The sequence below is a fragment of the Elephantulus edwardii genome, unplaced genomic scaffold (genome assembly GCF_000299155.1).
Source record: "Elephantulus edwardii isolate Elephantulus edwardi_28Jun2011 unplaced genomic scaffold, EleEdw1.0 scaffold00002, whole genome shotgun sequence".
In the NCBI taxonomy this organism is placed as follows: domain Eukaryota; kingdom Metazoa; phylum Chordata; class Mammalia; order Macroscelidea; family Macroscelididae; genus Elephantulus; species Elephantulus edwardii.
Window position 1 is genome coordinate 39821889 of NW_006399752.1, and position 21657 is coordinate 39843545.

A 21657-nucleotide genomic window follows, 5' to 3' on the forward strand; every position below is an offset into this window, starting at 1 on the left:
AAACCCAGCCATTGAAGGCCCTACAAGGCATTTAGTTATGTTCTGGTGCAAAGTATAGTAGAGATGGGGTTGGCTCAATAGCAAGTGGCCATCAACAAATGAATGGATGGGAAAACTATGAGACATTTGTTGTTGTTTTTATGTGTCATCGAGTCGCTAGAGACTCATAGTAACCCTATGTACAAGAGCCCTAAATGCCGTTCTATCCTGTGCCAACCTCCCTGTCTCAAACACATTCATTCCCACCACCCCACTCACAGAATCGATCTATCTCATCGAGGGTCTTCCTCTCCTGCGCTGTCCCTCCACTCTCCCAAACATGATGTCCCTCTCCAAGAACCAGTCCCTCCTTGCAACATGCCCAAAGTATGTCAGACGAAGCTTCAGAATCCTTGACTCCAAGGAGCGTTCCAGCTTCACCTTCTCCAGGACAAGCCTGGTAAATTTACACAGTGAAATATTATACAGCATTAAAAATAATGAACTTGTAAAACCTTATAGAACTTGGAGGACCCTGGAAGACATTATGCTGAGTAAAATATCTCAGTCACCAAAGGACAGATACTGTATGACATTGCTGCTATTAAATAGGACAGTCATGGGAGTGTTAGGGAGAGAAAAAGAGTGGATAGTTAACAAACACGGCTTTAGATCAGATCAGGGGAAGAACCGTTCGAAAGGAATATACGATTAGGCATCATACATAGGACAAAAATCTGCAACAGTGGGGAGGTCTTGGGGGAGGAGACAGGGGAGGAAGGAAGAAAATGTGCAACAATGAAGACAAAATTAAAGAAATAAAATTTGTGTGTGTGGTTTTCTTAAGGATTAAACAAAGTGAAGCTCATCGTCAGTGACTCAGAATTGACTCATAGCTCCGTGTGACGAGGTCCAGTGACTCATGGGTGCTCACTGGACTTTCAGAAGCTGTAAATCATCCAGAAAGAGATAGCCCAGATATTTTTTAGAGCAGCTGGTAGATTTGTACCATCCAATTTTGGGTTGGCAATGTAGCCTCCTACTGACGAGGCACTAGAACTTCCCCTTTTCAATGTTAGCATAAATCACAACCAAAGTCCACTGCTGTGAAGTTGACTCTGACTGACTCATGATGACCACCATTGTGTTTCCAAGGCTGTAAATCTTGAAGTAAATTGGGAGAGTGCCTGTCGCTGTCCTATAGAGTAGCTAGTGGATTTGAACAACCAATCTTTTGGTTTCCAGGCCAAATATATAGCAACTGTTCAATTGTCATAAGCCCTACAATGTAGGTGGTATCATCACCATTTCACAGATGGGGATATTAGGGTGTAGAGAAGTTCAACTTTCCCAAGATCATGCATCTTCTTAGGAGAAGAGCAGAGATTTGAACCCAGGGTTCTGATATCAGTCATGCTGGAAACAGCACTATCTCACTGAATGGGAGCACAAAGGGCTGCTGGAGAGAGTGGCCTGAGGTGAAGCATTTGGGGACTCTTGCTTTGGGCTATGTGAAAACAGAGAAGGGAGCCAGGGTACAGGATGGGCACAGAAATGTAGAAAAGTCAGTCTTTGTCTTGGTTGTGCTGTCTCCAAACTGCCCTGGGGGCGCCAGGCCCTGGTCAGTGGCTGGGGGCTAAGCTATGTCCTCACCTCTGGGTGCTCAGTGCCAATCACCAATGCCCTCAGGCACCACGTGGGAAGTTCCTGGGGTTTAGGTTGGAAAAAGCAAGAGTTGACTTGTGTCTGTTGGGAGTGGGCTGAGGTTCTTGTGCTATTCTGTGTGGAAGTGCTGGTGTGATGGGGGTACCTGTTCTGTCTTGGGTGGGGGGTAACCCGTACTGTCTTTGTGGAGGGTACTTGTGCTGTCCCGGGTGGGGGGTACCTGTGCTGTCCCAGGATGGGGGGTATGTGTGCTGTCCCGGATGAGGGGGTACCTTTGCTATCCCAGGTGGGTGGTACCTGTGCTGTTCTGGGTGGGGGGTACCTGTGCTGTCTTGGTGGAGGGTACCTGTGCTGTTCCAGGTGGGGGGGTACGTGTGCTGTCCTGGGTGGGGTGGGTACCTTTGCTATCCCAGGTGGGTGGTACCTGTGCTGTCCCGGGTGGGGAGGGTACCTGTGCTGTCCCAGGGGAAAGTGTACCTACTGTCCCAAGTAGGATATACCTGTGCTGCTCAATTTAGGTGGGTCTGTGCTTCTCCAGGTGAGTTGTAAACAGGAGGGTATAATCTGAAATCTGTAAATGTTTTTTATTCAATAAAAGTCATGTGTAACTAGTGATTTACTGAGCATAAGTTCTCACTGTGTGTTTACCTTGTTTATGGGCTACTACTCCCTGTCAGGGACTGTGACATGGCATGAGAAAGAGAGAGCTGCCAGGCTTCCTCAGAAGCACAAACTTCGATGTGGTGAAAACATGCTAAACCGTTCCATACAGAGAGTAAGTACGCGTAAGTCCACGCTTACCTTGATGGGTAATGTGACTCTGGTTACTGCACACAGCCAGGGCCCTTCCGCACACACCCAAGGCAAGCACTGTGCCTGGGCCAGGTACCCAGGATCCTCACACCCGTGGACCTGGGATCAGTTAAGTTAGGGACTGCAAGGCAAACCCCAGAGGGCAAGGAAAAGGGTACATGTATTTACTGAGCACCTACTATGTGCAGAACTGGGACCATTCTTGTCTTAAGCATCCTGTTTATTCCGTACAACAGCCCCGTAAGTGTTCCTCCCACTGTGCAGGAAATTAAACATACCCAGAGACGTGAGCTGACCTGCTGAGGTGCATAGCCCCGAGGAGCTGGGTTTCCACGCAGGCCTGTCTTGTTACCCCCACACTCTCACTAAGGGCTTCTGCCCATGACCACCGCTTCATCCTTTTCACACCCAGCACCCTGCCCATATCCTCCTCCTCCTTACAGGTGAGCCATCCTTTAGCCGCAGGGGGCTATGGAATCCTGGGGTTGATAACTCTGCCCAGAAAGAGAATGCTGTGGGTGCGGGTGGAGTAGATCACCAGGAAGAAGGGTCTGTTGAACTTGAGGACACGGGAGCCCCTTTGTGAACTTCTGAAGACAGCAGAGAGGGCCGTGGCTGCTGCAGCCCGCGTGCCCACCTCGTTCACGTCCAGGATGGCCTTGTGGAAACTCTGAGAGAGAAATTGCAGACGTTACCACCAAGAAGATGGGAGAGGGACTGGGGAAGAGTGGAGGAAACGGAAAATTTTGCACCTAGGTACTGGGCTTTGCAGTCCTTTGAGTTACTTAGTGGGAAAACCACTGCTAGACTTTCTACACTGGGAGAGCTCTTGAGTGGGACGATATAACCACGCTATCTACGTACCCTGTGTTGAGTACCTCTCCTATGCCTAGTGTTTTGTATACTCATCTTGCCTGTCAAAAATATGACTTATTCTCGTTGTATACCATTGAGCCAAAAACTCGGAAGTGACCCTCCAAGGAGTTTTCAGAGACAATTAATTGCCTCTGAAATTATGACTACTTCGTAGTACTACAGTACTGTGTTCATCTTATCCACCAAAACCCAACATCTTTGAGTCAATTCTGATTCTCATGAATCCTGTAGAATAGAGCAGAACTGAGTTATCCAGGGTGAGATTTCTGTGACCGCAGATTGCCTCCCTTCCTCCTGCAGAGAGGCAGGTGGGTTTCAACAACTAGTCTTTCATTTAGCACCTCAACTCTTAACCCATTATGCCACTAACTTTACTTGTAAACAGGAAAATAAATCTAGAGGTTAAGAAACATCCCAATGGCACCAGAAGCAGAAAGAGCATCCAAATTTCCAAATGGAAAGCTTTTTTAAAAAAAAAACAAAACAAAAAGCCTGAACACACAAATCCCTTCCTTCCCTCTAAGAAGTTTTCCTGAAGCAAACATCATCTGCAAGCTTCTTTGGATTCTCCCGCTGCATTCATCACTCTGTTGCTACCATCTAGGAAGACTCCGTTTCCTAGTTTAGCAGGGAGAGTCTTGGAGAGCAAGGATTGGCTGAACATGGGGGTCCCTAGCACTAAGTTTCATGCCCAGAACATGCCTGTGGATGACTGGACACACTTGGGGAGTGAGTGTCCATGGTGACGGGAAGCTCCCATCATCCAACAGTTCGTGAAGAGTTCTCTAGGCCTAGAAGAGCCACTAACTGTAGCTTTACCTTAGACATCTTCAGGTCCATTGCTTCAGTGATGCCGGACAAGTTGGCTCGTTTTGAGAACAATTCCGTGAAGCCCACCTTGGGTAAAATCTGGTCTAATTCATAGAAGCCCGAAATGGAAAACTTGGGGAGATGCAACTCTAACTTCCTGTAGAAATAGGATCTGAAATGTGCATTGGATTAAATGAGTGAATTCACACACAAGCTGGGGATCCCTGCAGAATTGGCTTCCCCTCACTGCTGCTTTGCTGGTTTGCTCCTTTTCACTTCTGTCCCATAGACACCGTTACCTATGCGACCCTCTCACACGAGTGCTCACAGTGGCGTAAGGATATAGAACCCTGTTTATAGAAGCCCATTCCATTTTGAGTCTATCTTTAGCAGTGGTTGTTCTGAGATAGTGCCATGTTCCTGAAGGAAGATCCACCTCTCCCTTTGCAGCTATATTCCATGGTCTTTTGTTGGCATCCAGTGGATTTCACTTAGACCAGTTGATTTGTTGGCCTTGAATTTCCTCTACGACATTTGTGATGTGAATTGACCATTCACATGTGACCTAGCCTTGGATTACGTTCTTCTCTGTCTCTGTAAATGATTGTGGCACTCATAGCCCCAGGGTGCTGTCAGACTTCTTTGCCACTTCCTTGGGTGTATTGATGAAGTAGCCTATACCAGCTTTATCAGGAATGTGAATAGAGTTTCCTGAGATATGGTACAGAGAGCCATGCTCAGAAAGACTGTGCCCTTTAACTCAAGTATATGTAGTGAAGGGGGACTAAGGTCAAGGTAAAGCATGATTTGACTCAAATGTGTGTAGAGAAGGACTAAGTTCAAGGTCAAGTGCTATTTAACTTAATTGTATATAGGAGAGCTCCAAAGTTAAGATCCCAATAGACTTTATCTTTTAATGTGTCTCTTTTCACTAACAAGAAAGATCAAATATTTGGAAAATAGAATACTATTCTGAAGCTTTGACAGACATACTTTGGACATTTTGCAAGGAGGGACTAGTCCTTGGAGAGTGACGTCATGCTTGGGAGAGTAAAGGGACAGAACAAGAGAAGAAGAGCCTCAATGAGATAGATTGATTCAGTGACTAGGGTAATGGGGGTAATGGGTACTGTGTGTCAGAGACAATAAGATTGGATAGGGCAGGGTATAGGGTTGTTGTACCTTGGATAACTATGAGTTGCAAGTGATTCGATGGCACCTAAAAATAGGTGGTGATTTTCAGCTTGGGTTTTGTTTTGTTTTATTTTGTTTTGTTTTTAAATAAGTTTCTTGGGCATCTCTTTGTCAAAGATTAGCTTCATGGGTGAATGAATTTATTTCTGGGTTCTCAGATACCAGAAACTGGGGTTCCATTGGTCTATCTGTCACTCTACCAGGACCATATTTGAGGTTTTTTTAGCTTAAAATTAATATTTATTTGTACAGTTATTTATATACCTGTCTGAAGCTTTGTCTGACATACTTTGGGCATGTTGCAAGGAGGGACTGGTCCTTGGAGAGGGACATCATGTTTGGGAGAGTGGAGGGACAGCACAGGAGAGGAAGACCCTTGATGAGATGGATCGATTCTGTGAGTGGAGTGGTGGGAATGAGTGTGTTTGAGACAGCGAGGTTGGCACAGGATAGAACGGCATTTAGGGCTCTTGTACATAGGGTAGCTATGAGTTGCAAACGACTCGATGGCACATAACAACAGCAACAAGTTACTATCCTTTGGAAGCAAGAGTGGCATTCACTTTCTTAACAACATGCCTCTGGAAACTATGAACTTTGAGAAATTATGATAGTTATAACAAGGCTTCAGATCTTTTGTTCATAGGGTCACTATGAGCCATGCTCACTCAACTCAATGGCAATCAAAAACAACAGAATACCATGATCCTACTTGAACACAATTGGAGAGTTCTCTATTTAAAAATACCCAATGAAAGTATTAGTTAAAATTGTGCCATCACCACTGATTATGAGACACTGACATTCATTCTTAAAAAACTGGAACTTATTGGCCTTGAGTTGGCTCTGACATATAGCAACCTCTATCCTGTCTCTGAGGTTGGAAGTTTCAATAGGAGGAGATTGTCTATCTTTCTCCCATGAAGCCACCGTTGGATTCGAGCTTCTGGAATAGTAACAAAACTTGCTAAAGACTAAGCCCCTAGAACTCTGACTTTGATCAGAAGTGTGCATTTGAAGGGAAGTGGGGACCACAGATTCAACATCCCCTCCCTCAAGGATTACCTCTTTTGAAGCAGGTTATTCCACCTTGTTAGCATCTCTGGGGTCAAAGCCTCTTCGATCTTCTCCATTTTCCCTTGGTCTGGAAGAATGAAAAAAGCCGCAGCATCCCCTTCGTAGTTCATCTTCAGCACTGAGCAGGGTAGGTATCTGTCATTGAGATACCAGTGGTGATGGTTGCCCTGCCACATCATGGGCACCTGGACAGTTGTGTGCTCGTCCACATGGAAGTTTTGGGTAGTGGTCTTGGATTGAACGAACGCCTTCTCCCATACAGCTGGGGGAAGAGTGAAAAAAGATTGAGGATCATGGAGCTGAAGCACATCAGAGGATGACTTTTTTGCTGTCCGGAAGTCATCCAAGGCCATTTCATATCTAGTTTTATTATTCCATCAGTGTGTATCACTCAGATAAGAATAAAACTAGGGACTGGATTCCTTGGAGCCTGTATACATTTTGCAGTGGAGATACCTAAGAATGTTTGCTGATGTGGTAGTAGTTTCTACAATAGAGAGAGAGGGATGATAGTGGAAAAAGGGAATAATTGTTGGGTCAGAACCCTTGAAAAAGAGAAGATAACAAAGGGTAGGTAGGGAGATCTTCAATGAGTGTAAGGTCACTTCCTTGTTGATGGGAAGAATTGGAGTGACTGAGCTTGGATACCCAAATACAGAACGTGAGTTTATTTAGAGGTGCAAGGATATGAGAATAACCAATTAACTGACTGCTCAATGATATATGTAGCAAATTTATCATGAGAAAGGAGGATGTAAAAGAAGACATTGTTCTTCTTTTAGAAAAGTAAAAGAAAAATTCTTTCATTGTTATATAATCTTCCCTCCGCCGCCCCCCCCCCCCAATTCCATTCTACTATGCAACCTTCATTCTGGACTTCTGTCATAACAATAATACCTAATCATATATCACTTTCATATATACTTGGACCAGGAGGCAGTCATCAGAACAGAGCAAGGGAACACTTCATGGTTCAAAATTGAGAAGGGCATATGCCAGGGATGCATCCTATCTCCATACCTTTTCAACCTATATGCAGAACAGATTATCCGGGAGGCTGGGCTCTATGAGGAGAAATGTGGGGTCAAGATTGGTGGACGATCTATCAGCAATCTGTGTTATGCAGATGACACAACCCTGCTCGCTGAAACTGAAGAGGGCCTGAAGCACCTGCTGCAGAGGGTCAAGGACTGCAGCTTCCAATATGGATTGAGGCTCAATGTCAAGAAGACAAAGATTCTCACCACTGGGCCAACTGGCAGCATCAGGATGGATGGTGAAGAGATTGAGATTGTTCACAACTTTAGTTTGCTTGGCTCCACAGTCAACACTCTTGGAACCAGCAGCCAGGAAATTAAAAGGTGCATTGCCATGGGAAAGTCTGCTGTTAGGGACCTCTCCAAAGTACTGAAGAGCAATGGTGTCACTCTGGAGACTAAGGTGCATCTGATACAGGCCATGGTCTTCGCAATCACTTGTTATGCATCAGGGAGTTGGACAATGACCAAGGAGGATAGAAGAAGAATTGATGCCTTTGAGCTGTGGTGCTGGAGAAGAGTATTGAGAATACCACGGACTGCTAGGAAAACAAACAGATTCTTCCTGGAAAGCGTTAAACTGGGTGGCTCCTTGGAGGCAAGAATTCTGAGGCTCCGTCTAACATACTTTGGACATGTTGTGAGGAGAGACTGGTCCTTGGAGAAAGACATTATGCTTGGGAGGGTGGAGGGATGGCGCAGGAGTGGAAGGCCCTCTATGAGGTGGATTGATTCAGTGACTGGGGTAATCGGGATGGAAGTGTCAGAGACAGTGCGATTGGCACAGGACAGAGCAGAGTTTAGGGCTGTTGTGCATAGGGTCGCTATGAGTCGCAAGCGACTCGACGGCACATAACAACAAATATCACTTTAAATCAGTTCTCTCATCTGTTTCAATGCAGTATACATAATTTATCCCATCTTTATCAGTCTCCCTCCAACCCCGATGTCAGTCCCGTTTTACAACAGTGAACCTATGCAATATTTGTCCTTTTGTGACTGAGATATTTCACTCAGCATAAAGAAGAGTGAACTGGGGGGGAGGGATGGGCAGGGAGAATAATGCAACAATGAATGAATGGAAAATCAGTCTCTGTAAACGTTCATTAAAATTAATGATAATTTTTTTTTCTTTTATTATTATTTTGTGTGCATGTACCGTCAAATCAGATCTGACTGGTACAGGAGGATATTGCGCCTCCTTCTCCGGCAGAGCATCTGGTGGATTCGAACTGATAATTTTTTTTTAAAGACACTGTTAACAGTTGTTTGAAAGAGTTAAAAAAGAAGACCCCAGAGTCTATAGGTAGGTTTGGTGGACTGTGTGGAGTGACCTATGAAGATCCATGTTGACACATTTAAATGAGAGAATCTTCATATTAAGGTCTTTTTCTTCAACCATATTTAGCTTCTGAGCACAGGTATGAATGAACTTGATCATTGTTGTAAAATGCTATCAAGTCGACTGCGCCTCATAATGACTCTACTGACAATGGCTCTGAACCTCGCCCTAGCAGGTACCAGCCCCATCATTTCTCACGTACTTGAGCCCATTGATACTGTCCTTCTTGTCGAGCGAGTCTTTCTCTCTTTTGTTGACCTTCAACTTTTCTAGCATGTTGTCCTTTTCCAAGGACTGGCTCCTCTTGAAAAAAATGCCTGAAGGATGTGAGACAAAGTTTCACCATCCTTTACACCATCCTCTAAAGAGCAGCCCGGCTGCACTTTCTCCAAGAAATATTTGTTTGTTCTTTTGGCATCCCGTGGGATATTCAGTACTCTTCTCCAACACCTCAACTCAAAGACATGACATACATTCTTCTTGTCATCTTTAGTCACTGCCCAACTTTCAGAAACATAGCAAGTAATTGAAAAGGCCGTGGTTTGGATCAGGTGCTCTTTAGTCTTTAAAATTACATCACTCCTCTTTAGCACTTTGGAGATGTCCTTGATAGCAGATTTTTCTAATGTAACATGCCTTTTGATTTCTTGACTGCTGGTATCAAACTTGGTGATTGTGGATCTAACTAAGGTGAACTTGTAGACAACTTCAATTGTTTTTCCATTAATCACAATGATGTTGCCTATTGATCCATTGGTGAGGATATTTACTTTATTGATATTGAGATGTAATGCATATTGAAGACCGTCTTCGATCTTCTTTAGCAAGCATTTCAAGCACTTTTTATTTTCAGCAAGCAAGGTTGCCTCATATGCATAATGTAGATTGTTAAGGAATCTTCCTCTCATTCTGATGCTACTCTTTTCCCCATAAAGTTCAGCTTCTCAAATGATTTGCTCATCATACAGATTGGGTAGTTAGGGAGAAAAGATACAGCCCTGACACACAAATCCTTGGAAAGGATTTAATGTAAGAACTGGATCATTAGTTCATTTTAAGTGAAGCTTATCTACATCTCTGGATATATATATACACATATTTTTTAATCTCTACATTCAGTTTTGGGTAGAGAATAGATAAAATAGGTTATCCAGATTATCAGCTCATTTGAAGTTTTGCTAAATATATAGGACAAGAGAGAAAGCTAAGGTGGTCTAGTGTGTTTTCAAGGAAGTGATTATAAAGATGGTTCATTGATCCTATTAATATTACTTGAATCCACAATCAGCACCCTTGGTATCAGAGTCAGAAGATGAGGAGATGTATTGCTTTGGGAAATCCTGCTATCAGGGACCTTTACAAATTACTGAAGGGCAATAAAGCCAGTTTGAAGACTCAAGTGCACCTGATTCAGGCCAAGTTCTTTTCAATCACTTGCTATGTATCTGAAAATGAAAAATGGTAACAGAAGAAGAATTGATGCCTTTGAGTAGTGGTGTTAGAAAAGAGTATTGAATATCTTACAGGATGCCAAAACAACAAACAGATATGTCTCGGAGAAAGTGCAGTCAGAATGTTCCTTGGAGGCAAAGATGGCAAAGCTTCATTTCTCAAAGTCTGGGCATATTGCTAAGAGAGGCTATTCTTTGGAAAGCGACATTATGCTTGGAAAAGCAGAGGCTCAGTAAAAAAGAGGAAGACCCTGAATGAGATGGCTTGATACAGCAACTGCAGCAATAGCCCCCAAGTGCTAGAGATGACAAGGATAGCACAAGACAGTACAGGGTTTAGATCTACTGTTTACAGGCTTGCTATGAGGAGTACTTGACTAGACAGTACTTAGCAGCAACCAAAAAAACAATTAACCCAATGCTGCAATAAAAAGGGAGTGAACAAAGGCGATGTATGTCTGGTGAGATAGTGGTTAATAGTGCAATTGGACTGAGATCTCCAGAAGGTCAGTAACTGCCCAGAAAGGTAAGCCCAGTGGCTAGTGTGGGCCCTGGGATTCCAGCTAGTGTCCTTCTAACTGGAAAGCTCATGTTAATGTTTCCTTTTCCCCTTCCTTCTTCCTCCTTTCCTTTCTTCCATCTCCCCATCCCTCCCTCCTTCCTAGTCAGTTTTCTTATGTTAATTCTTTCATTTCTTTCTCTCTATTCAGCTCTTCTTTCTTAATGATTTGAAAGTCTGAACACTTCAATTTCACACAGTCACAAGTATGTGACACTTATGTGAAATTCATTGCGGGTTTCTGTTTTTGTTGTTAGATGTTGCTGAGTATGCCCCATAGAGACCCTATGAACAACAGATCTGAACCCTGTTCTATCCTGTGCCAGCCTCATGCTTTCTGACACTAGAGAGTCCATTGCAACAGTCACTATATCAATCCATCTGGTTGAGTGTCTTTTTCTCCTTCGCCAACCCTCCACCCTTCCCAGCATCATGTTCCTCTCCAAGGACTAGCCCTTCCTAACAACATGCCCAAAGTATGTAGGCAAAGCCTCATCATTCTTGCCCCCAAAGAGCACTCTGGCTGTACCCTATGCGAGACATATTGGTTTGTTCTTTTGGCCATCCATGCGATATTCAGTGCTCTTCTCCAACACCACAGCTCAAAGGCATCAATTATTTTTCTGTCATCCTTGTTCATTGTCCAGCTCTCAGACACACAACAAGTGATCAGAAAGACCATGGCCTGAATCAGAGGCACCTTAGTCCTCAAACTGACATCATTACTCCTCAAGAATTTGGAGAGGCACTTTCCCAGTGCAATGTGTCTCCTGATTTCCTGACTGCTGGTACCAAGGATAATAATTGTGGATCTGAGCAAGATGAAGCTGTTGAAGCCTTTTTCCTCACCCATTATCATGTTGCCTACTGGCCTAATGGTCAACATCTTTGTCTTCTCTACATTGAGATGCTGTCCATATTGAAGACTGTATTCTGTGATCTTCTACAAGTAACATCAACTCCTCCTCACTTTCAGCAAGCAAGGTTTTGTCATCTGCATAACGCAGGTTATTGATGAGTCTTTTTCCAATCTTGATGTCACAGTCTTCTTCACAGAATGCAGCTTTTTGAATAATTTGCACACAGATTGAATAGGTTTGGAGAGAGAATACAACCCTGATGCACAGCCTTCTTAATTTCAAACCACATAGTATTCCTTTGCTTTGTTTGCACATCAGCCTCTTAGTCTAGGTATAGGTTTCTTATGAGCACAATTAAATGTTCTGAGATTCCCATTTTTCTCAAAGTTAGCCATAACTTGTTATGATCCACACAGTCAAATGCCTTTACCATTGGCTCTTGCTTATATGATGTTGTGGTTGTTGTTGATTGCCTTCGAGTTGAGCACAACTCACAGCGACTCTATCAACAAAAGGCCGGCCGGAAGCCCCTCTACAACTATCGACATTTGTTAAAGTTCACAGAGTTTCCAGAAGCATATTACTTCCTAAAATTTTTCAGTGTCAGTCAGTTCTCTTTGGTACAGTGACTCTCTGTATTCCCTCCATCTTCTTTTGATGCTTCCTGGATCTTTCAATATATTTCCCACAGCATCTTTCAATATTGTAACTTGAGGCTTAAATTTGTTTTTCAGGTCTCTCAGCTTGAGAAATGTAGAGTGAGTTCTTCACTTTTTATGCTCCAATTCCAGCTCTCTTCATATTCCATTATAACAGTTTGTTTTGTCTTCTTGGGCTGCCTTTTGAAATTGTCAGTTTAACTCTTTTACTTCTGCATGTTTTCCTTTGTTTTGGCTTCTCAATGGTCTAGTGCAATTTTCAGAGTCTCTTTTGACATCCATTTTAGCTTTTTCTTCTTTCTTCTCTGTCTTTGCAATGACCTTTCCATTCTTCCTGGATGATATCCTTTATATCACCCCACAACTCATCTAATCTTTGATCATTGGTGTTCAATGCTTCAAAACAATTCTTAAGATGATTTTCAAATTCAGATGGAAGAGATTCAAGACAACATTTTGGTTCTCAAGGACTTGTTTTAATTTTCTTCAGCCTCTTTTTGAGCTTCTTCTCTTTATTGCTTTCTTTCTTTTTTCCCCTATAATTATATTTTATTAATTTTCATAAACATTTACAGAGATTTTGGGTTTCCATTCATTCATTGTTGCACTATTCTCTCTACCCTCCTCCCAGTTTGTTCTTGTCCAAATGCCACAGTGCTTGTCAAAGCCAGTTCTGATTAATCTTCTTTGTCAGTGTGTCCTTTGCCATTCCCTATCACTCCTCCCTGAGAGAGACTTCACCCTGAGTCATAAGGGAAAGGGGATGGCATATTCTCTTAGCTACTTCCTGCTGAAAAAGGATGCTGTGGGTTTCAGGGTGAAGATCTTCTCTCACTACTCTAAAGGGCCCCTTTGGCAGTAGGAAACACATAGACTATTATGGAGATTGATTTTGGAATTTAGATGCACTCTTATTGATTGTGCTTGGCCGTATCTTTATTGCTTTCAAATCCAGCATGACTCATAGCAACCCTATGAACAAAAAGGCCTGAAACCCCTTTACAGCTATTGACATTTATTGAAGTTTCCAGAGGCAAACTATTTCTGAAGAGGATGCCACTACTGCTTCCAAGCCTGTTTTAATCAGGGAGCTTCACCTAACACTGTCCACTGTGGGTAACCACTATTGCATTTGACACATCAGTGTCACAGTGTTTAGCATTGAAGCAACCACCAGTCACCTCTTATTCATTGCAAATACCTTTTTTTAAAAAAAAAAAACAAAACCAAATGGCAACTTTTACACATGGACCTCACCTAACAGGCTGCAGGAATCAGATTGACTACATCTGTTATAAGATACTGTTCAATAAACTCAGTATCAGTAATAAAAACTAGTCCTGGAGCAGACAGTGGGTCAGACCATCAAATATTCCTGTGCAAGTGGCATCCACTTCCTAAACAACAAGCCTCTGGAAACTCTATGAACTTAGAAAAAACAATCAAAGTGACACAAGTATTCAGGTCTTTTGTTCATAGAGTCATTATGAGTCATCTACAACTTGAAGGCACTTAACAACAACAAACAACAGTTAAGGTTCCAACCTTGCAAAATGACATCGTGCTGAGAGAAGTGGAAAGTCAGAGAAAAAAAGAAGATCCTCAACACAATGGTCTGATACTGTGACTGTAACAATGGGCTCAAGCGTATCTCAGATTGTGGGGATGGCATAGAATGGGACAAGGGTTCGACCTGTTGCTCATAGAATTGCTGTGAGTCAGAGCGAGAGCTCTATTAGCCTAGCAGATAGAAAGTGATGCTACCAAGCCAAAGGTGGGTGATTTTAATCTATGGCCCTCAGGCCTGGTTTTATTTTTGGTCAAACATTCTTCTAAGGGGTATAGCACTGGTCTGTCCATTTCCTGTACAGAGGTACCTTGTGGTTCCTGTGATGCTAAACACTGTGGTACTGATAATAGTTACTAATGGGGACAGTATTTGGTGGAGCTCCCCGATTAAAACAGGCTTGGAAGCAGGAGTGGCATCCATTCCCTAAATAGTTTGCCTCCAGAAACTCTATGAACTTAGAGAAACAATAATGAAAGTTATACAAGAGTTCAGGTCTTTTGTTCATAGGATCATCTCTGACTCCACAGTACTTAACAACTTAACAACCACAGCAATGAACAAATAACTGAAAATACAAAATTAGATCATTCTATTTCCAGTCTCATTTCTATAACCAAGCCCATATTTTGTGACTAGTATTCCCGCTTCATGGTTTCTAACTTTTGCATTCCAGTTACCAATTATCATTAAAGCATCTTGATTGCATGTTTACTAAATATTGGACTGCAAGATGTGGTAAAAAAAAAGTCCGTTTCTTTCTCTTTGGTCCTAGATGTAGGAGCAGATATTTTAATAATAGTTGTAATACAGGTCTTACCTGTTGTGCATGGATAATATCCTATTACTGACAATAATGTATTTCAGGATATAACTTAAAATTGACTTTGACTATGAATGCAATACCATTCTTCTTCTGTTTTTCATTCTTAGCATAAAACATATAGTTTACAATTATTTGATTCAAAGTGGCCAAAGCTAGTCCATCTCATCTCACTAGTACCTAAAATGTTGATGTTCGTGTGCTTCATTTCACAACTTCTAGTTTTCAATGTTCAACCTATGTACATTCCATGTTCTAATTATTAAAGAATGTTTGCCATCATTTTTTCTCATTTCAATTTACTTCCAGTCTGGGCTCTACTACTATTACTATAACTATCCTTATTCCTCTATTGTTCATAGGGTTTTCAGAAGCTTGTTATTTAAGAACTAGATGGCCAGTCCTGCTTCCTAGGCTGTCTTAATCTAGGAGCTCTACTAAAACCTGTCCACCATGGGTAACCACTGTGGCATTTGACACACCAATGGGATAGCTTTCAGTATCACAGCAAACCCAAGTTATCTTAGTACAGCAAAATGAAGTTATCTCAGTACAGCCAACTGGCAGACAAGTGCTGTACCAGTTACAACAATAGTCTCCCCAAATACAACAAACTGACAAACTGACAGTTTAGATTGTTACTCTAATAGCAAATCAGTCTGTCTTCACACCAGACCGAAGGTTTCTAGACCAAACCCACACTATACATGTTTCACTTCTTTAATGTTCTACACCTAGTGGGGAAGGAGTTATGCTGTCAACCCAAATGTAGTGGCTATGTGTCGTTGAGTCAGAACTGACCCAAAGGTGACTCTCCAGCAGATTTTCAGAGGTAGTGAATCACACGAGAAGAGATTGCCCATCCTTCTCCTGTGGATTTGAACCATGTGCCATTGAGGTTGCAGCACAATTTTTTACCACTAGGCCACCAGAGCTCACTAACTTAAAGGTAGGTCATTTGAATCCACTGGATAGAGAGGAGCAGTCTCCTCTTGTGTGATTTATAGCATTAGACTCTCTGGACAGTCAGCTATGAGTTGCTTGTGATTCAATAGGAATGAAAGAGATTTAAAACAGCAAATTATAAGGGTCAAAGGGACAGTGTAGGACCTATCTGCATAGTACTTACTGGATAAGGTAAAAAACTACATCCTTCAGTATAGATTATACCTCAACTCAAAGAAAGCAAAAAAGTCTTCATGGCTGGGACAACGGGCAAGATCATTTTAAGTGGAGAAATCATTGAAGTTACCACTATTTGCTTTCACTCAGATCCACAATCAACATTCACAGAAGCAGCAGCCAATAAATGCAAAGGTGAATTGAGCAAATCCATTGCCACAAAATTCTTTAAAGTACTAACAAGCAAGGATGCCAGTGTAAAGACGATGGTGCATTCAGCCCATGTGTTTTCAGTTGTTTCATATGCATATACAAGTTGACAAAGAGTAAAGAACACCAAAGAAAAACTGATGTCTTTGAACTGTACTGTTGGCATAGAGTATTGAATATATTGTGAATTGGCCAAAACCAAACAAATTAACCTGGAGGAAGGGCAGTCAGGATGCTCCGTAGAACAGATGAGGGAACTATTTAAGAGTGATGTACAATTAGGTATTATTATCATTACAGGAGTTCAGAATGAAGGCTCCACAGTGTATGGACTTGGGGGGAGGGATTATATAACAATGAAAGAATTTTTCTTTTACTTTTCAAAGAGAAGGGTGAATTGGGTGGGCAGGGGTGGGCAGGGGTGGGGAGGGAGAAAAATGCAGCTATGAATGAATGGGAAAAAATCATGAACAAAAAAATTAATGAATGATTGGGAAAAAAATCAACAAATATGTATTGTACACTTTCACTCACATCACAATAAAAGGAGATGTAAAAGATTTCAGCAAACTTTGAAGAGGCCATGTGATATGCAATATACAATTTTTTAAAAATTTTTTAAAATTATTTTTGTGTGAGTGTACTATCAAATCAGATCTGACTGGTACAGGAGGAGATTGTCCCTCCTTTCCCGGCAAAGCATCTGGTGGATTAGAACCATGCACCTCTGGGATTGTAGTTGCAGCTCCTTGCCACTAGGCCAGCAGCGCTCCCTGCAATATACAATTTAAGATATGAAAGTTTACCTTAAATAAGTTTTTAGATACAGTTAATGCAAATCAATGTTGGATATTAATCTTGAATTTGTATCCCTTGTCAATGCTTTTCTAACATTTGAGAAATATAAATGCTTAAAGAAGAAGAAGAAAGAGGAGGAGGAGGAGGAGGAGGAAGAGGAAGAAGAGGAGAAGGAGGAGGAGGAGAATAAGAAGAAGAAGCAGAAGAAGCAGTAGCAGTAGCAGTAGCAGTAGCAGTAGCAGTAGCAGTAGCAGTAGCAGTAGCAGTAGTAGTAGTAGTGAGGATGATGAAACTGCCTCATATGTTTTGAGCTTGTTGTCAGGAAAATCCAGTCCTCAGTGAAGAACTTAATGATTCAAAAATAGAGCTTAGTAAAGAAGAAAAAATCCCTCAATGAGATAGATAGCCACAGTGAGTGCAACTGCTTAAAAACAGCAGATGTGAGGTTTGCATGGGGAAAATGTCCAGTGGGTTGTCCAAAGACTTACTGATTTCAAGTTGACTTGACAGTGCTTAACAATCTCGAAAAGCACAGCAAACAACTTTGCCTCTTACCTTTAAAGTAGATGAAGTTCACCAGGACAATCATAGTTTCCTGGCTGAGCTCGCTGACTAAATTTTCAATCTTCCCCTGTGTTTCCTTCTTGACATGGTCATTGATAAGCTTAGCTGCACCCACTTGGTCAAAGAAGTTGGTGTGGAAAAGTTGAGACTTGTAGAAGAGCATAGTGTCATTAAGGAACGTCTGAAGGGGACTCAGATTTTTGCTCAGGAACAGGGCACTTCCCATGCGTGTCTCCAGCGTGTCGCTGGCAAGATTGAGAGTGTGCAAGAGGTGCTGGAAGCCCTGGTGGATGCTGGATTCCGGTATCTCGGTGAGGTTGAAGCCCAGGACCTGCAGGAGCTCCGTCTGGGTGTCAGCACGCGTTCCCAGGGAGAGCATGGCGAGGGCAGCGGAGATGCTTATTGGAGAGAAGAAGATGTTCTTGCCAGGAGACTCGGAGGCCAACAGGTGGTAAAGGCGGAGGGCAAAGTCTGTGTTACCGGGAACAATCTTGAGGCTGGCAGAGTCCTCATCGGTGGCCAGAGTCTCTTGGTTGGAGCTCTGGGTTAAATTGCCCTTATCCGGCTGAGGGTGCATCTGCTCCTGAGAAAGGACCAGCAGTGCAGGCAGCAGGAGCAGCAGATGGACAGCGAGATGCATCTTCATCACTCTCAAGTCTACGGGAGGAAAGAGCGTGCCCAGGGGATTTTCCTACAGAACAATCTTACCTTACAAACAAGACGGGCAGGAGAAGGTCCCCAGAGATGGGAAGTGTCACGACGCACTCTTGCAGAGCAGCTTGCTGAGCACACGCCAGCAGGCAGCAATACCTCCATGTGTGGTTGACAAGTGCACATTTCACAGTGCTGCTGTAGGGACTCCAGAATAGGTGGGGGCTCTCACCTCTGCGAGCTCCACACCCTCTGTACTCTGCTCTCATTTGAGAGAGTTCAGGGGCTCTAAGGTCCTCCAAGGTGATAGGACCAAGGTCCCCTAACTAGCCAAAGTTCACAGGCCCATAGAACTTCGGCAAAACTTCACTTAGCAGTGTAGTTACTAGTATGGGTCTTGTGAGTTCATTTAGCTCACCAATGACAATACACCTAGGATGTTTTAATAATGACTCTAGAAAAGCTCATGGTATCCTTGATGGTTTACAAATCTCTTTCATTCTCTCTACTCCCCTTTCCTTTATCTTCCTATCCCCCTCCCCCCTCCTTTTTTTAATATGCCCAGTATCTTCTAAGGAGACCCGGTATCTTCTAAGGAGCCCCGGTGACATACAACTGTATGTGTGTTGCTTCAAATCCACCAGCTGCTCTACATGAGAAAGGTAGACAGTGCCTTTGGATTTAAAAATGAAGATTTATAATGATAAATACTTGTTCACTATAAAAAAAATCCTAAATATGGAAAACTACAAAGAAAAGGAAATCTGTGTATCTATCCAACTTCCAAAAAAGAATTATTGATGTGTTAGTGACTATGTTAACATTTTCTTTTCCTCTATATCTAGACTTTTTCTTACAAAATTTGTATTGATTTTATTTCTGCAATCCAAACCTTAATCTCAATATACTGTATTTCCCATCTCATTGTTGTTGTTATGTGCCACAGAGTTGAGTACAACTCAGAGTGACCCTATGAACAAAAGATCTGAACCCTCACCAGATGCTCTGCTGAAGAGGGAGGAACAATCGCCTCCTGTACCAGTCAGATCCAATTTGACGGTACACACATAAAAAGAAATAAATAAAAATTTAAAAAAAAGATCTGAACCCTGCTTTCTCCTATGCCATCCTCACACTTCCTGACAAACAAGAGCGCACTGTGGCAGTCACCATGTCACGTAGATCTTCTAAAACACAACTTCTTAGCCATTACAAGCTATTTAGTGTAAAGTATGTACTGTTGTGGAGTTATTGAGTACCATTGAGTCGAAACCAACCCACAGCTCACCCTCCAGCATATTTTCAGAGGTTGTTAATTGCACAAGAGGAGATTGTCCATCCTTCTCCCATGGAGCAGCTGGTGGATTTGAACTGCGTGCCTTTGAAATAGCAGTGCATCTTTTTTACCATTAGGCCACCAGAATGTATAAATATAAACCACATATAAAGCATTTCAATAATACCATTTCATACACATTTTCCTAATAATTTATCACTACAAGGAACATTTTACCTAATATGTGCATGTGTAGGTTTTCGTTTATCTGATCTGCCCTCAGCACAAATCCCTTTAGTGACGTTAGTGGACTTCCATCTGCTTCTATTTGACTCCCATGCTCATGGAGAGGTCAGTAGACCTGGTGTTCCTGTTATCACTTTGCAAAGAGGAAGTCACCATTATTCAAGAAATGTCTTGCCCAATGACACAGGATCAGGTCCTGATCCAAGACCCCATCCTCCCTCACCCAGCGCCACCAAGTTTGCCTCGTGAGGGTCAGGGAAGCTGTTAAGCTTCCATCACAACTTCTCAACCAGCTTGCTATAGTGGCTACAGGCATGAAGGGACACGGGGTGGGGGGGGGGGCGGGGGGTGCTGTGCCTGTGCCTCAAACAATTTGTAAATGCTTACATTTAAACTTCACAACTTATTTTTATGTTTGAAAACACAGATCTTTCTTGGATTCTCCCCCACAACTATAAAAAAAAAAAAAATCAAGCCTAAAAAGCATTCTTTGTTTCTCAACTGTGAAAACAGGAAGTGAGTCAAAGGTGACCATGGTGGTAGGTTACTAACCACTCTCTCTACTCTTACTTTCCAAATAGCAACTGCAGTGATTGCATAGCAGAAAAGGGGTCATTTCTTTGGTCAACCCAGCCCCCTCCGCTACATAGTGTTCTATCAGTTGATGTCATGCAGAGGTGACTTCCTATCCTTAACGTTTAGGTACAGTGACCAACTTGTTCTAGTACCCAAGCCCCTCCTGGCTCTAAAACAGAATCCCGTGTCCCAGGACCCCCCTGAGTCCTGAGCAAAGCAGGACAGCTGGGAACCCTTTCCTGGGTCTTCACTGTGACTTTAGGCATGAAAGAAGGGCCCCAGAAAAAAATGTTACTCACGATAGCTAGTCGTTGTATGGCTCTTGGCACTGCTTGTGCTCGGGGGCCCAGGATGAGTTCAAAGCTTAAACAGCTCTTACAGATTGAAATAGACGATGTCCTCTCAGCTCCACCTACTGCTTCTTTGTGAAGGTAATGATTAATGGACAGACCCAGTGTGTATTGTGGAATCTTGACTCAGAAATAACACCAGATATGGGCTAACCTTTTTTCAAGAAGCAATTTTCCTCTGGAGGACCCAAGAGGTCTTCATTTCTCCATATCCATATGGTGCATTAACCTTTGCTTGATGTCTACACCTGCCTGAGGCCCATGGGAATCCTGAGGTGCGTCTGGTCTCCACTTTGCCTCTCCTTTGCTGTGTGAATTTCAGTGCATCTGTCCTCATTGTGAGATTTGGTCATTTCCAGCCACCACTTATAAGATAAAGAGTGGGCCAGAGCAGGGTGGAAAATCCAGAGCCTCCATCAACCAAGACAGAAGATTCCAAGGTGGCATGCCTGGAAAGAAAGAGTGGCTGTGGGCTAGAGGGAGCTTAGCTTTCTAGAGCCAGGCAAGACTATCAATAGGCTGATTCTGCCTACGACCTCAGCTGATTCCTGAGGCACCATCTTGCATGAAGTTCAAGTTCCATGATGGAATTGCTGAAATCTCACCATAGAGCAGCAGGGACTATGTCTGATCCTGGATGAGGAGATATGCGTGAAAAGCGGTCCCTGTTTCTTGTCTATGCCGACAAACCTTCCATCCACTGGAATGTCAACACGAAGAGATCCATTCGTCATTGCTGTTTTTCATGTGCTGCCAGTGTTCACCCAATTCGATAGGCACCGAGTGTTGTCACTGACAGTGACTGAGTGTTAACCTCACCGGTGTGAAAACAGTGACCCCCTACATAGGTAGCCTACAGCTTAGACTTTTGCTTCTTCAATCTGGCTCTTGGAAGGAGTTAAAAATGATGACAATGAATGCCAGGGTCACAATCTACTTGGTGCTGCCAGAGAAAAGGGGAACGTGTTTACACTGTGAGCACACAGTGACCTCTGCCCCATAATTTGATAGCCAGTATTTGGGCTTCACACCCAAATTGCCCTAGAGCCCTGATTTGTCAGTACGTTGTGACCTTGGGCCAGTCTGTCCAGTTCAGTGTCCTCATTGGTCAAATTCAAGGCTTAAATTGCTAATCAAAAGGGAACACAGGCT

General features: G+C 42.9%; 1 protein-coding gene across 1 annotated transcript; it reads right to left on the minus strand.

The window, feature by feature from the left end:
• Positions 1-2926: 2926 nt before the first annotated feature.
• SERPINA4 (serpin peptidase inhibitor, clade A (alpha-1 antiproteinase, antitrypsin), member 4) lies at positions 2927-18055 on the minus strand. The gene is made up of 4 exons (XM_006879195.1): positions 17398-18055; positions 6403-6676; positions 4153-4315; positions 2927-3127 (listed from the first exon to the last, which is right to left on the minus strand). Exons 1-4 carry the CDS (start codon positions 18050-18052, stop codon positions 2927-2929), a joined length of 1293 nt encoding a protein of 430 aa, XP_006879257.1. The 5' UTR covers positions 18053-18055.
• Positions 18056-21657: the final 3602 nt, after the last annotated feature.